Consider the following 16,696-nt stretch of genomic DNA (forward strand, 5'->3'; position numbering starts at 1 on the left):
ATCTCATTGGTGACATTATCATCTACTACATTGTTTCAATTTTAAAATGAATTTTTAATTAATTTCTAAATACAGCTCAGCATATTACCTGTTGTGAGAAAAAGGTTGAAAAAAACTTGCAAACCTAAATTTGACTTGAAACGCCTAAATAACACCCAAGTGTGAAAGTGGGTCCCATAAACACTTGAAGGATGAATAATCACCCTCCACGTGGCATATAATTTCCACGTAGGATGACAAAATCCAAAATCTAGAAACTGGAAACGCCAGTATGGCGTGTTTCTTTGACACAGCGAAGATGGCAATGGCCTGCGTCTTCTTTCTTTCTCTCTCTCTGTCTCTCTGAAAGTCTCTGTTTTTCTTCTTCTTCTTCTTCTTTGAAGTTTCCGAACACATTGGTTTTCTTTATTTCTACGTCATCACAAATCCTCCAAAAAGGTAATTCCTTTTCCTCTCTCTCTCCCTCTGCAAGTTTCTCTCTCTAGGATTCCGAAAATTTCTCTCTTTTTAGCCTTCATTTGTATAAACATAAATAGTTTCTCACTTAGGAACAAAAACCCATTTTCGCCTTTTCCGTGATCTGTTGGTTGCATGTTTGTTCAATTCCTTTTCATAATTTTCATACCCCAAATAGAATATAGAATATCTGCTCCTTTTTCTTAGTTGTTCCTTTTTTTTTTTTTTTTTTTTTTTGGTTATTGTTCATGATCATAGCCTTTTGTACATATATTTTGATTCAAAGTTGAATAGATATATGATTGAATTTTATCTGTGAAGAGAACTCATTTGATGAATTTATTGTTGGCTTGTGAAATTTGTGATGCTTTATGAGCGAATTCTTATCCAATTTCCTGGTGTAAAGAATCGGAATTTTTAGTGTTTAGTTATGGATAATTATGGTTCTTCACCTTCACACCCATACCAAAATCCATATCCATACCCCCAGAACCCTCATCCTCAATACCCACCTCCAAGTTCAGATCCATACCCACCTGCTCCATATCCATACCCCTATAATCCAGCCTACCCTTACCAGTATTCCTACCCACAGCCAGCACCACCACAACATCAACCTACAACCTCCCATTCAGGTCCTTTAGACTATCATCACCGCCCTTTAGAATATCACCACAACCCAAACCACCCTCAATCTTCTTATTCTGGTCCTCTTCCATATCCATATCCATATTCAGCTCCAGCTCCTCCAATTTCCCAACCGGTTCCTCAGCCGACCCTTCAACACCATAGCAGTTTTCAGCATGGTTCATCCCACTATCATTATCAACAATCTGGTGCATACCCACCTCCGGAAACCCCTTACCAAATCCCTTCGCGTGCCAATAGCTTTTCTAATCATCACAGGTTGGATAGTTCTAGTTCCATACAAACTGAGGCAACAATAAATCATGATAATGTTACTGATTCCACCCCTTCTGCCCCTGTTGCTTACCCGCCTTTGGATGATCTTTTGAGCAATGTGCATTTGTCTGATAATCACCCAACTGCCCCTGCATCGCCTTCAGCACCTGCAGTGTCATCATTACCCAGTACACCTCCTAGTGCAAGGTATGATAAGCAGGGGGATTTTTATGGATATCCCAATAGCTCATTTACAAGTGGTTGGGAGGCCTCTTATTCAGGTCCACTTGCATCACCTGGCCATTCTGGTCCACTTGCACCACCTCGTGATTCTGCTTATTCCCATTCCAGTTCATTCGATGGCTCAAATCATGGTCAAGGTATGCAGATTGTGCCACTGCAGAGTAAAGGATCCTTGAAGGTTTTGCTTTTGCATGGGAATTTGGATATATGGGTATGTGATGCAAAAAACCTTCCAAATATGGACATGTTTCATAAAACATTGGGTGATATGTTTGCAAAGTTACCAGGGAATATGAGCAACAAAATTGAAGGGCACATGAAGAAGCATAAGATTACCAGTGATCCTTACGTTTCAATTTCAGTGGCAAATGCTGTAATTGGGAGGACTTATGTGATTAGCAATTCTGAAAACCCTGTTTGGATGCAGCACTTTAATGTTCCTGTAGCACATTATGCAGCTGAAGTACACTTTGTTGTTAAAGATAGTGATGTCGTGGGGTCACAGCTTATAGGAATTGTTGCAATTCCTGTGGAGCATATATACTCAGGGGAAAAAGTTGAGGGAATTTACCCTATATTGAATGCTAATGGGAAACCTTGTAAACCTGGAGCTGTCTTGAGACTCTCAATTCAGTACACTCCAATTGAGAGACTGAGCATCTACCATTATGGAGTGGGGGCAGGCCCTGACTATTTTGGTGTTCCAGGCACATATTTTCCTCTGCGCAAAGGTGGAAGAGTAACTCTTTATCAAGATGCCCATGTTCCAGACGGTTCTCTTCCTGGTTTTAAACTAGATGGGGACTTGTCTTATGTACATGGAAAGTGTTGGCGTGACATTTTTGATGCAATACGTCAAGCCCGGCGTTTAATTTACATTACTGGATGGTCAGTTTGGCACAATGTTAAACTAGTTCGAGATGCTGCTTATCAATCAGAATTCACCCTTGGTGATGTTTTGAGGTCCAAATCCCAGGAAGGAGTGAGGGTTCTGTTGCTTGTTTGGGATGATCCCACTTCAAGGAGCATTTTGGGCTATAAGACTGTAAGTATCTCACCCTCTACCAATTGTGCCATTGCTATTCTTTCTTCAGGGACTATGCTACCATATGTGGTTGTTACTGCTAATTTGCTAGTATCATTACCATCTAAAGATAAATTTTCTGTGATTACTGAAAATCTTTCAAGAAAAAACTTTAGTTTAGGGGATATTACAATAAAATGAGGCTTCACTTATTCATGCTGAATCACAAGAAAAGAAAATTTGAGTAGTTTAACCATGATGCAACAGCTCAGGTGGTGGTCACTTTGTTTGTAGGGTAGATGACAAATGAAAGGCAGTAGATGGTTCTTTCACCCTTCTCTAGTTAGTGCATGTTTGTGTTGCTTTTGGCTAGCTATATGGTATCTTAGTTAAATAACCACAGGTGAGGATACTTATGGAAAGCACAAGAAACAAAACTACTGCTGTGAGTTAAACCACTATAAAATATAAAAGAAGAATTATGGAAGTGAGAATGAAGGTCATATATTGGCAGACCTGTTGCCATTAAATATGCTGGCTGGCGCACTTCAGTATATTGTACTTGTCCATGGTTTCATCAATATGCTCCTTAAAATGTTCTTCTAGAGTTATATCTTGAATGTTTTCTTTGTTTAGTAAAGTAGTTATTTTCTGTTTTGACTGAAAAAAATAATTAATACAGGATGGAATCATGCAAACCCATGATGAGGAAACTCGCCGATTTTTCAAGAAGTCTTCAGTGCAAGTTCTACTTTGTCCCCGAAGTGCTGGAAAGAGACACAGCTGGGCCAAGCAAAAGGTTAGAAATGTTTTAATTTTTTAAGCCTCCTGTTTTTTTTTATTTGAAGTTTCTTCATCTGACTTGCTTTTTCTACTTATGAATTCCCAGGAAGTTGGGACTATTTATACACACCACCAGAAAACTGTTATCGTAGATGCTGATGCTGGCAATAATAGAAGAAAAATAATAGCTTTTGTTGGAGGACTTGATTTATGTGATGGACGGTATGATACTCCGCACCATCCTATATTGAGGACACTGCAAACAGTGCATAAGGATGACTATCACAACCCTACTTTCACGGTGAGTATTAAAACCACCCCACTTTTGTTTGTTGTTTCACACCTTTAATAGCTATATACCAAGGTTGCATTATATCACTTAGCATTTTGTTTGTAAGATTCCAAAGCCGGAAAAGGTAATGTATATATTGACAACTGAATCATATTAGGTTCCTGATTGCTTATAATTTTGATACAAGCTAAAGCAATATGAGTGAAATTTGAAGAAACCTTGAACCAAACTGTCATGCTTCCTTACTTCTTGAATTAGCAATGTAGCTTGTCCTTCCTTAGTTGTGAAATGTTTATAACACTATTGTATTCTGTAACTTCTTGAGGAGACACTTTTAAAATTCAACTAGTCCACTCTAAAAATGTTTGTATATGAATAGAAGACAAGACAATTCCTTCATTTGACAGTTTAGATGCTAATGATTCCATTAATTAACCAGGAAGGAGTAAATTTTCCACTTGCTGAAAATATACAAGACAATGTATAAATGTAAATTACATACCACACTCATGCATTTTGAGTTATTGCACTGTCCAAAAACAAGATTTCCATAGCTGATGATTTGAAAATTAAATTTCGTGTTTAATTTTAGTACAAGATTCTACACAAAGAGTGAAAACCAATTCAAATGCACTGAGCAATTAGTTGGGGAGAAAATTCATTGTGCTTGTTAAATAACCTCTTTTTCTAAAAGTTTAAGGTTGATAGGAAGAGGGCCCAACAGCTTACACGGTAGAAGTAGATATAGTTTTAACTCTCCCCCTCATCCGTAGGCTGGCCCATTAACAGGGGATAGAAATTGACCTATAGGCAATTAATTAACACAATTCAGAGTTAGTAGGATTCAAACACAAGATGTTATGGGTCACAAGACTCTGATATCACGTTCAATTTACCACTGATCCCAAAAAGGTTAAGCTGATAGCAAGTCAGTCCAGTTATGTATTTCAAGCTTACAATATAGTAGTATATAGTAGTTTAAACAGCAATAATCCCAGAGATTATCATGGAGTGACTATATTTAATGTCCTACTGTACATAATTCAGTTAACAAGAATGTTGTTATATCACAAGCATAAACAGCAAATAAGAATGTTGTTATATCACGAGCAAAAACAGCAAATAATAATGCTTCCTGTATAGAGCTTTACTAGTGACCAAGCATCTGAAATCCTATGAGGTCTACAGTATCATAGTCAAGGAGTTTGTAATTAATCACTGTCATTCATTAGTAACCAATCAATGCGTTTCTGCTATTTATCTTACTGTTGGTTATCACCTGAACAGGGTAATGTTGCTGGTTGTCCAAGAGAACCATGGCATGACATGCACTCCAAAATTGATGGCCCAGCGGCTTATGATGTTCTGACCAACTTTGAGGAGCGCTGGTTAAAGGCTTCAAAACCTGAAGGGATGAAACTGAACAAAAAGTCATATGATGATGCTTTGCTCAGCATAGATAGGATTCCAGACATCATTGGAATGTCTGATGCTTGTAGCACTAATGACAATGACCCTGAGGGTTGGCATGTTCAGGTAATCAGGTCTTAATTGTCTTTTTGAAATTACTCTTAGATCATGGGTGAACTGGAAAAGGAGTGAGAAGGGGTAGGATTGGGGTTACTCTTGATTCAAATCTTGCTAAATGAGAAAAGACAAATAAACTATTAAATTAATTTGTTTTTGTTGGCTAACAGTGGAAAATATTTTATCTTTTTGTTGGACTTTTCAAATGCAGATTTTTCGTTCAATTGACTCGAATTCTGTTAAACGCTTCCCCAAGGATCCAAAAGATGCCACAAGCAAGGTGAAGAAACATTTAGATGTAAAATTTCCTTTTGTGTTATTCTGAAGGTTCGAAATATGTATGTGGGCGTAATTGGTGCTCTGTCATTACAGAACCTGGTCTGCGGGAAGAATGTTCTGATTGATATGAGCATACATACAGCATATGTGAAGGCCATCCGTGCTGCCCAGCATTACATTTATATAGAAAACCAATATTTTATTGGGTCTTCTTACCATTGGAATCACTACAAGGACTTGGGTAAGGAATTTTACCATGTTGATTCCTATGACATATCAAGGACCATTTGTGATTTACTATAATTTGAGGAAATCCATTGCTTATGAGACTGTACATAATTTATCCTGTGGTCAACATGAAAATATAGACTTTTGTATATATGTATGGATATATGTATGAAAAACATTTATGGATTTTAAAGTAGAGATCATGCTTTTGCTAAGTACAAAAGTTAGATGAGACATGAATGAGGGAGTAAAGAGGTTTATAACTTTTGAATATGAAGTTGTCTGTGCTTAATGCAGAACTATGCTCATTTAGAGTGGCTTTCTGCAGGTGCTAATAATTTGATTCCAATGGAAATTGCCCTCAAGATAGCTGATAAAATCAGAGCAAATGAGAGATTTGCTGCCTATATTGTTATTCCAATGTGGCCAGAGGGTGTTCCAACTGGTGCTGCTACACAAAGGATTTTATTTTGGCAGGTGGGTTTCAGGAACTATGTTGTCAGTTGTATATGTGGGGCAGGAGTATGAAATTTGTGAACAAAATTGTTCTTTTTGTACTAAAAGTGAAAGCTCTAATGCTCATACAGCATATATGGTGGTGCATCCCACATTAAATGTGACGAAAAAGTTCAAAAATTAATCCATATAGCAATGTGGGGTACTTATCGTTGCATCCTATCCACATTACTGGTGTTTGTCACTGCCAATGACAAATAGCAATGCTTAATATCTAATGCTTTGCATGCCTTAGGGTGCATGTTTTAAAGAGGCTTTAAGGAAGCTTTAATTTGTTGACCATGATTTCAAGACGAAGGATGCATGATTTAGATGCACTTGTTAGTTCCTAAATCAACGATTATAAGTTGAAAATTGAATATTTCTTTTATTGGCTATTTCAGCATAAAACAATGCAAATGATGTATGAGATAATTTACAAAGCTCTTGTGGAAGTTGGGCTTGAGGGTGCATTCTCACCACAAGACTATTTAAATTTCTTCTGTCTTGGCAACCGTGAGGCCATAGACGGAGTTGACAATGGAAGTCCTACTGCAGCAAACACTCCTCAGGTACCTTTCTTTCATCATAAAGCTTTCTCATTATATTAGCCATTAATTTTGGCATCAGTTATTTCTAATAGTCAATCAGAAGACCCTCGTAGTACACCACTTCAGGGCTTTGTTTAATTCTTCTTTTGGTTGCATTATGGAAAATTTTGAACTTCTATTGCGATATCCATTGTCAGAGTTTCTGAAAGTGAGCTTATCTCATTTTACATTCTATCCTCTTGTACACGTTTATAATAAGTAGGTTTGAAATTGTAACTCTTTCTAAGAGCTTCTAAGATTTACAAACAGAAATGTCATCGTTTACCATTTCAATTTTGTACTTCAAATATTGAAATGAAATTTGTGTTGCATTATCCAGGGACTGAGTCAAAAAAACCGAAGATTTATGATTTATGTTCATTCGAAAGGAATGATAGTTGATGATGAGTATGTAATATTGGGGTCTGCAAACATAAACCAGCGCTCAATGGAAGGCACAAGAGATACAGAAATTGCAATGGGAGCATACCAACCTAATCATACCTGGGCGAGAAGACTCTCTAACCCTCGTGGACAGGTAAAAAAATTAATTAGGTTAAATATGGATATTGAATTAATATATTTATTGCACTAACTGGTCATGGAAACAAATTCATCTCAAATTTCGCTTTGCTTTCTGTTTCGAAATGCATAAACTTTCTCTTAATATGGCTATTAGAAAGAGGGACTGTTGTTGGAGTAAAATTAACAGAATCAATGACATTTTCCATTTCACTGTTGATAGGTTGAAGCATAAATTGCTATCCATGTTTAGCGAGTTTTAATTTGACAAAGGACTAGATGGAAAGCGAGCTTACTTCTTCCCAATCACCACTTTGTATTGATTTCCTAGTTTTTATGAATTGCATAATTGATAATTACATTTCTTGCTGTTTGTTTTTTAGATTAAGTTATTTGTGTAAGAAACATTGTCTAGCAACAGGAATTCATGCCCAAATTCCATGAAAGAATGAATATTTAATCTCTGTGCTGAACGCTAAATGCATCTCATTCTCACTCCTATACCTAATTGGCTGCTGTGTAAATGTGTTTCAAGATCTATGGATATAGGATGTCGCTGTGGGCAGAGCACGTTGGCGGTGTCGAGGACTGCTTCACAGAGCCAGAGAGTCTGGAATGTGTAAAAAGAATGAGAACTATAGGGGAGACAAACTGGAAACAATTTGCCGCCGAGGAGGTGACAGAGATGAGGGGTCATTTAATGAAGTACCCAGTTGAAGTTGAACGCAATGGCAAGGTCAAGTCCCTTCCTGGACATGAAAACTTCCCTGACGTGGGTGGAAATGTAATCGGCTCATTCCTTGCCATTCAAGAAAATTTAACCATCTGATCTTGCTAATCATATTACGTTTATAGAAACAGAATGATATTTACAGAGATAGATTTTTCATTTTGGTTATTTTCTGCTAGAAAGAAACCATTTCTGATGTATAGGCGTTTTTGGCATTGATTTGTTTGTTGTACATTTATATGATGAAATATTACTTGGATATAAAAATTTGCAATAAGAATGAAAATTTTGCCCAAACAAGCACTCTTCAATTTCTTTGCCAGCAAAGAGAATTTAATCAATAGAATGCTGTTGGATTTGTCTTAGGAAAAAAGTATTAAATGATGGTTATGTTTCTAAATGCACCAAATTTTAACAAAAATTGTAACAATAAGAAACGTAAATTTCAGAGTTCGTCTTATTTGTTATTTTTATATATATAAATAAATAAATAAAATAAATTGTGTGAGACAAAAAATAAAATAAAATAAAATGAACTGAAAACGGAAACTTATCAACTGCCAAAATCATCACATCCTCGAATAGGAGGTGGTAGGAGGGTCAGCAGCAGTAGAGTACGGCCATGGCCTCCCCTGCTCTTCCCCTCTCATTGTCTCCATCTTCTTCTCCTACACCTCAAAGCCCAAATACCAGTTCGACCCCTGCCCATCAATCCCCTTCCATCTCTGTCCCAAAACCTAAAAAACCCACAATTCGCTCCCGCCTGAGCAAGCTCTGCCAAGAAGGCCAACCCCACCTCGCACGCCAACTGTTTGATACTCTTCCTCGCCCAACTACTGTTCTTTGGAATACAATTATTATTGGGTTCATTTGCAATAGCTTCCCCGATGAAGCGCTTTTGCTTTATGCCCAGATGAAGAAAGCTTATCCTCGAACCAAATGTGATTCCTACACTTACTCTTCCACACTCAAAGCCTGCGCCGAAACTCGAAACCTCAGGATAGGTAAAGCCGTGCATTGCCATGTTCTTCGTTGTCTGTCAAATCCCAGTATGATTTTGTATAATTCGCTTTTAAATATGTATTCTACGTGTCTGCATGGTTGTGATTATTCGAGGTATGATGTTGTACGTAAAGTGTTTGATACAATGCATAAAAGAAATGTGGTTGCTTGGAATACCCTTGTCTCATGGTATGTGAAGACGGAGAGATATGAAGAAGCTATTGAGCAGTTTATTACGATGATGAGAATGAGGATAAAACCGAGTGCGGTCAGTTTTGTCAATGTTTTTCCTGCTTTAGCGGGTATGAAAGATTATAAGAACGCTAATGTTCTTTACGGGCTTCTAATAAGGATGGGTAGTGAATATGTGAATGACTTGTTTGTTGTGAGCTCGGGGATATTCATGTTCTCCGAACTTGGTTGCCTTGATTTAGCCAGGAAGATTTTTGACCTATGCTTGGAGAGAAACACCGAGGTTTGGAACACAATGATTGGTGGGTATGTTCAAAATAACCTTCCCGCTGAAGCAATAGAACTTTTTCTTCAAGCAATACAGTCAGAACAAGCTGTCCTTGATGAAGTTACTTTGCTTTCAGCTTTAACTGCAGTTTCACAATTGCAACAATTGGAGTTGGCTCAACAGCTTCATGCTTTCACAATTAAGAAGTTGCAAAAAATGCCTACCTTTATAACAAATGCGCTAATTGTCATGTACTCAAGGTGTGATTTTATTGATATGTCATTCAAAATTTTTCATGAGATGGTAGAAAGAGATGTTGTTTCATGGAATACAATGATTTCTTCATTTGTGCAAAATGGGTTGGATGATGAAGCTATAATGCTTGTCTATGAGATGCAGAAACAACAGTTTACAATTGATTCTGTAACGGTAACTGCCCTCCTTTCTGCAGCATCTAATATTAGAAACCCAAACATTGGAAAGCAGACCCATGCATATCTTATTAGGCATGGGATAGAATTTGAAGGAATGGAAAGTTATCTAATAGACATGTATGCTAAATCAGGTTTAGTCAGGATTTCACAACTACTTTTTGAGAAGAATTATATTCATCAGAGAGATCTGGCTACTTGGAATTCAATGATTGCCGGATACACACAGAATGGACTGACAGAAGAAGCTTTTGTTGTCTTGAGGCTGATGATTGAGCAAAACTTGGTACCAAATGCTGTAACTTTAGCATCAGTTCTCCCTGCTTGTCATCCACTAGGGAACATAGATTTGGGCAAGCAACTGCATGGATTCTCTGTCCGCCACTACCTGGACCAAAATGTATTTGTGGCTACTGCTCTAATTGACATGTACTCAAAATCTGGTGCAATCACTTATGCTGAAAAAGTGTTTTCTGAAACCACTGAGAAGAATTCTGTCACTTACACTACCATGATTCTGGGTTATGGTCAGCATGGAATGGGTGGAAGAGCTCTCTCTTTATTTTATTCAATGCAGGGTTGTGGCATTAAACCTGATGCCATTACCTTTGTTGCAGTGTTATCTGCTTGCAGTTACGCTGGTTTGGTTGATGAAGGTCTTAATATATTTCAGTCAATGAAAAAAGAATATGGCATTCAACCATCAACTGCACACTATTGTTGCGTGGCAGACATGTTAGGGAGGGTCGGTAGAGTGGTTGAAGCCTATGAGTTTGTTAAAGGGTTGGGTGAGGAGGGTAATATACCAGAAATATGGGGATCACTTCTTGGGGCATGCAGAATTCATGATCAGTTTGAATTGGGAAAAGTTGTAGCAGAGAAGTTGCTTGGCATGGAGGCAGGAAATGGCAACACTGGCTACCATGTTTTGCTCTCAAATATGTATGCAGATGAAGGGAAGTGGGAAAATGTTGACAAAGTGAGAAAACAAATGAGGGAAAAGGGTTTGAGGAAGGAGACTGGACGTAGTTGGATTGAGATTTCTGGTCTCGTGAACTATTTTGTTTCTAGGGACCAGGAACACCCTCAATGTGATGAGATCTATAATATGCTGCGAGAATTGGCAATGGCAATGAAAGCTGTTGGTTACAAACCTTGTCTTGGTTCCGATTTAGACGGAATTAGTGAATCAGATGAATAATGTGGAACACGTGTTGTGCACTTTATTGGCATCTTGGAGGGATCACTTTACTGCTTGCAATGGAGTAAAAACAGCTAAGATTGTTCAATCACTGATTTGTCAATTGATTTATGTTCATATTTTCCATCAACTTAATGATGTGTTCAGTTTTTTCCCAAGTTGACTCTTGTGTTGGAATTATGCAGGTTGGGCTTAAGGGTGCATTCCCACCATAATACTATTTCAATTTCTTTTGTCTGTGAGGCCATAGACAGAAATTGAGGCTGGAAGTCCTACTGCAGCAAGTGCTCCTCAGGTGCCTTTCTTTTTGCACTTAAGCTCCTAATTTCATTAGCCATTTATTTTGGCACCAGTTATTCCTAATGGTCAAAACCCGAAAGACCCTCGTATCAGAACAATTGAAGTCATTTTTCAGTTCTTCTAACAAAGAGTAACTTAAGAAAATAAAATATAAAAACCTTCCGGTGTGTTATCTGTTATCACTATTTCCTGAAGTGAGCTTATCTCCTTTTTCTATTCTACTGAACAGAGTTGTATTTAGTGGGTTCAAACTTGAAACACTTTCTAAGAGCTTCTAAGATTTACAAATATTAATGTCAAAATTCCCAGTACAGGTTCTTACTTAAAATATTCATATGAATTTTGGGTTGCATTTTATCCAGGGATTAATTTGAAAATACTGAAGATTTATGATTTATGTTCATCCCAGAGGAATGATAGTTGATGACGAGTAAGTAATATTGGAATCTGCAAATATTCATCAGCGTTCTATGGAAGGCACAAGAGTCACAAAATTTGCAATGGTATGGGAGCATACAAGCCTAATTATACCTGGGCTTGAAAACTCTCTAATCTTCCTCTATGGGTAAAAAAATTTAATTTGGTAAACATATGGACATTGAATTAATATATTTTGGTGCTAACTGATCATGGAGACAAATTCAACTCAGATTTTGCTTTTCTTTCTGTTTTCAAATGCAGAACTTTATGTTAATATAGATCATTAGAACATTATGTGAGAATATGATGAACTGGAAACAATTTGCTGCTTATGAGGTGACAGAGATGAAGGGCCATCTAGTGAAGTACCCGGTATAAGTTGATTGCAATGTCAAGGTGAGGTCCCTTCCTGCATATGAAAACTTTGCAGATATGAAAGGAAATATAGTTGGCTCATTCCTTGCCACTGAAGAAAATCCAACTTTATAAACATTTGTAGAAGAAATTTTGTTGTGGTTATGTGCTAGAAAAGAATCCCTTTCTGATGTATGGATATTTGTACTTCTTTGTTGTTGTACATTCATATGAATATGACTACATAAGGAGAATTTGCAATAAGAAGAAAAAATTTTGCCCAAGTAATCAGACTCTTTAGGAATGTTATTCGCCTCAATGAATGTATAAGGGACAAGTTGACAGGTACTTTATTATTTATTTATTTATCAAGTTACTTTAAAACTTGAGACTTTTTTTTTCTCTCATAAGGTTCATCATATTTCTAATTTGGAGGAAGAAGAGTAAGTTTGATTTTACAAATAAAGATAAACAAATTACAAAAGAAAACCTAACCTTACGTATTCGCTTATGTTTTAATTTTTCCTCTTAATTACAACAGTGTCACCCTCGAACTATCCCAACATTTCATATATCCCCTTTCTGTTACAAACTTGCACAATTCATTCATATCAAAGACCTTCAACTGACCCTCACCCAGAGGAGAAGAGAGAGATTAAATGTCAAAAGAAAATATAAAAAATAACAAAAATAATTTTTGCTAATAAGTTTAGCGCAGAATTGGAGAAGAACATTGATAATTGCGGACAACTTAGAAGAGTTAAAAATAATATTTTTTTTTTCCAAATATAAATCAAGTAAACCAGTGCATATTCCCTGACCCCCTGTGATTCTAGCTTAAAGGCTTAAGTGTATAGAGATGTTCTATGCTTGTGCTTGTGAGGTTGATGACGATTGTAGAGAAGCAATCTTTGAGGGATACTGCAAAGAACTCATTGATGGCGTAAACTCTCCAAACAATTGTTTGCCATGGAACTTGTCCTCCATTTTTAGGTGATATTAAAGATCTGTTAAGGAGGCCAGTAAATCCAAGGTTTGTTGAGTCTTTAGAGAAGTAAACAAGGTAGCTGACTAGTTAGCCAAGGCAGCCAGGAAATTATCTCTTCCTCTGGGCTGGAAGCAAACTTACTTGTTGATCTCTTATCCATTCTCCACCTTGATACAAGGTGTCTGCAACCATTTCTTTGTCTAAATTGTAATGCTTATAAATAAAAAAGTAAAAATTAAAAAATATATATATAAATTTAAGGAATATTTCTCCTACATCCTAGATTTGGGCTAATTTTTAATTATTTAAGTTTTTTTTTTTTAAGTAAGTTATATATTTGACAAATACATTTAGTTAAATATATTTAAAAAATTATAATATATTTAGTTATTATATTTAATAACTATAATACATTTAGTTTAATATATTTGAAAAATTATCACTTAGTTAGAAGAGCTAATCTAATTAAAATCGTTACATACTTCCTTTTTTTTTTTTGGTTACTGAAAAAACTATCATATAGTTTAGATAAAATTAATTAAAAATATAGATTAATAAAACTTTCAACTCTTCAAATTAATTTTTGTAAAATTATCAAAAAATAATAATTTATAAAAATTAATGTTTGCAAAAAGAAAAAGAAAGAAAAGGCATTTAAATGTAATTTAATTTTACTAAAAGTACAAAGATAATTTAGTTTGCCACCAAAGAATCTGAATAATTTATTAGAAACTTGAAGGATATTTTTGTATTCATCACAAAGTTCAAAGGGTGCAAATGAAATATTCTAAATTATTTATTAAATTTTGGACAACAACAATACGTGAAAATTCTTTATACGTTAACAAAATTAATAGTATTGACATGTAAAGGTACATAAGGCCTAATATAAATGAAAAATGCTATTTGTTATTATTAGTGAAAAATTATCAATGGAACTTATATATCAAATGATAATTTAATTGGTTATAATTAAAATGTTCATTTTTAAAATTTTAAAATAAAAAATAATAAAATTAAATATATCAATTAAAATTTACAAAATAAAATGATAATTGTTATTAATGATGATTGTTACCAACGATGAAAAATAATAGGAATTAACATAAGTCAATAAAAACAATATCATATATTATATAAGTATTCACAATTTAGTAAAAATTTAACAATTTATTGATGGTTTAATAGTGATGGATCATCATTGATAATAAATAATAATTTTTTAAAATTAAATAATAAGTAATATGTTTTTGTAAATATGCTGGTATGTTCAAGGGTAAGGTGAGATCATTTGCAAATCTTATAAAGGTAAGTCAAGCGATCAAAAATAAACTTACAGTTGAACAAATGGTTCTGTACAAATCAACTTGCTTTGGATCAAAAATAAACTTACAGTTAAAGGACCTTGTGCTTATTCATAATTTTTCCGTTATCTACATAATGTTAAGGGATTTGGATATCGACAAAATTTTAAATGATTTTTTTAATAATAATAATAATAAAATAGATTGGCTTTATAATATGAAAAATGAAAATGATGATTAATTTAACCTCAAAAAGTTGATGGTTAGTAAAATTTTAACAAATAAGTATAAATATAATAAATTCCAATTTAAAAAATGATAAATCCAAATTAATAAATTATCAAAAAATAAATACTCATTGAGTAGATTCTTAAAATTTAAAATAAATATAGAATTTTGATGTTATTTATTTTTAGCAACAATAAAACACATTATATTACTATCAACTATAACTTTGTTATTTACGTTATATTTAACTAACATTATTCTTTCAATTAACTGTATTATTTACATTCTTTTACAATTTCAAATTTTTGAATTGTAAAAACAAAATTATATGTTTTTAATAAAAAAAATATGTAATTTGATGTTTTTGAAGTTTTCATCCATAAAATCGTAACTAATTACATTTCAGTCGATAACAATATATTTTCATCACTAGTTTTATGGCAGAAAACCGTACAAAGTACCTTATATTTGTACTGTTCACAAAATTAATAAATTAAAGTTTCATAAGAAGAATATTGAATTAATAATTAGTTTAATAACACCAAAATGTTATTGTCACAGTTACAAGAAAATTGAATCAACTAGAATACCCGTACTTAATATATTATTTTACAAAGGGGCATAATTACATTTGGACTACATTTTTTTAAATCATCATTAATATCTTTTATTTTTATATTTGTTAAAAAATCTATCCTTTATTTTTTTTTACTCGTTAACAGTTAAATTTTACAAATTATTAAATCATGAATGCTAATTTTAAAAAGAAATACACTAATAATAATAATAATAATAATAATAGCAGCAGCAGCAATAGCAGTAAAAAAAAAAAAAAAACATTTGTTTGCTAGAGCGTTAGGTATTTTGATATATATATATATATATATATACAAAACTAAAAAAAATTAGTAATGATTTTTTTAAAATATGGAATTTAATTGTAGGTTAAAATAAAAAAAAATTTAGAAATTTAACTTTTTACAATGAAAGATAAATGGTAATAATAATAATAATAATAGTAGACGAGAGAAAATCAATTGGATTAAAATGTGATAAATAATTTAAAATTTTAAACTTCAACATTTTAAATTTGAAAATGAAAAATACAATTATTTCAAATTGGTACTAAATGACAGTTAATCCTTAATTTAAAAAAAAAAGAAAGAAAAAAAAAAGGGGGTGTCTTTCTCTTTCATGTCCCCTCTTTGACCCTCCCTCTCCTCTTTCTAGATTCATAATTTCATTAGGATATTGAGTGGGTGTCTTCTTTTGGCCACTTTTCTCATTGTCCATTGGAGTTAAACCAAACCCACAAAATCTACAACCTTTTTAGCTTTTAAGTCTTTTTAATTATGTATAAAACCTGAAAAAATAAAACACGAGTCGTTGTATATCTCAATCAACTCTTTCTAAATCTTTTATTCAGGGAAGGCTTCTTAGTTTGTGAAACATCAAAAGTAAAAGTGCAAAAACATAAATAGAACTAAAAAGTAGGTGTTTTTACCCAATCTAAAGCAATACCTTTTGAAATATGCCCTTTAAAAACAATTTTATAAAGGTTTTCGTTCGGATAATTTAATAGAAGAGCTTCAAGCCTCTATAAAATAATTAAACAAAATCAGGTACAAAATTTATCTAACATAAAACTTATAAAATTTATGAAGTAATTTTAAACTCATTAAATTTATTAACCAAAAATTTAACATCCTTGACATTATTTTATTGGAGTTACCATACATAATTTTATAGTATTATTAATTTATCAATAATTAACAAACTGTAATATTAGTAGAATTCATACACTGCCACTTGATAATTCACTTTTCAAAATTAAATTTTAAAATAAAAATATAAAAACATTAATTAAATACAGCCAATAAATAATCATGATTTCATCTCAGCATTCGTCCCAATTCTGATAATCAGCATTATTAAT

At 33.8% G+C, this 16,696-nt stretch overlaps 2 protein-coding genes across 6 annotated transcripts; both read left to right on the plus strand.

The window, feature by feature from the left end:
• Window positions 1-273: 273 nt before the first annotated feature.
• LOC107432654 (phospholipase D gamma 1) lies at window positions 274-8,372 on the plus strand. The gene is made up of 10 exons (XM_048465102.2): window positions 274-2,647; window positions 3,309-3,425; window positions 3,516-3,710; window positions 4,989-5,237; window positions 5,440-5,508; window positions 5,601-5,748; window positions 6,064-6,212; window positions 6,635-6,802; window positions 7,161-7,358; window positions 7,878-8,372. The coding sequence occupies exons 1-10, from the start codon at window positions 887-889 to the stop codon at window positions 8,169-8,171; spliced, it is 3,348 nt and encodes a 1,115-aa protein (XP_048321059.2). The 5' UTR covers window positions 274-886; the 3' UTR covers window positions 8,172-8,372.
• A 209-nt stretch (window positions 8,373-8,581) lies between these two features.
• On the plus strand, window positions 8,582-12,524 carry LOC107410122 (pentatricopeptide repeat-containing protein At3g22150, chloroplastic). Of its 5 annotated transcripts, none has more exons than XM_048465832.2 (4): window positions 8,582-11,239; window positions 11,352-11,461; window positions 11,829-12,049; window positions 12,148-12,524. In XM_048465832.2, exon 1 carries the CDS (start codon window positions 8,695-8,697, stop codon window positions 11,164-11,166), a length of 2,472 nt encoding a protein of 823 aa, XP_048321789.2. In that variant the 5' UTR covers window positions 8,582-8,694; the 3' UTR covers window positions 11,167-11,239; window positions 11,352-11,461; window positions 11,829-12,049; window positions 12,148-12,524. The 5 variants fall into 5 exon arrangements, with proteins under 5 accessions (XP_048321789.2, XP_048321787.2, XP_048321788.2 ...); XM_048465830.2 differs by having other exon boundaries at window positions 11,829-12,031; XM_048465831.2 differs by having other exon boundaries at window positions 11,829-11,969.
• The last annotated feature ends 4,172 nt before the right edge of the window (window positions 12,525-16,696 follow it).

The sequence above is a fragment of the Ziziphus jujuba genome, chromosome 11 (genome assembly GCF_031755915.1).
Source record: "Ziziphus jujuba cultivar Dongzao chromosome 11, ASM3175591v1".
In the NCBI taxonomy this organism is placed as follows: Eukaryota; Viridiplantae; Streptophyta; class Magnoliopsida; order Rosales; family Rhamnaceae; genus Ziziphus; species Ziziphus jujuba.

Coding starts and splice junctions, on each gene's coding strand:
- LOC107410122 (XM_048465832.2), top strand. CDS start 8,695: ATGGCCTCCCCTGCTCTTCCCCTCTCATTGTCTCCATCTTCTTCTCCT.
- LOC107432654 (XM_048465102.2), top strand. CDS start 887: ATGGATAATTATGGTTCTTCACCTTCACACCCATACCAAAATCCATAT. Junction 2,648..3,308: donor GCATTTTGGGCTATAAGACT/GTAAGTATCTCA, acceptor TAATTAATACAG/GATGGAATCATGCAAACCCA. Junction 5,749..6,063: donor GAATCACTACAAGGACTTGG/GTAAGGAATTTT, acceptor GGCTTTCTGCAG/GTGCTAATAATTTGATTCCA.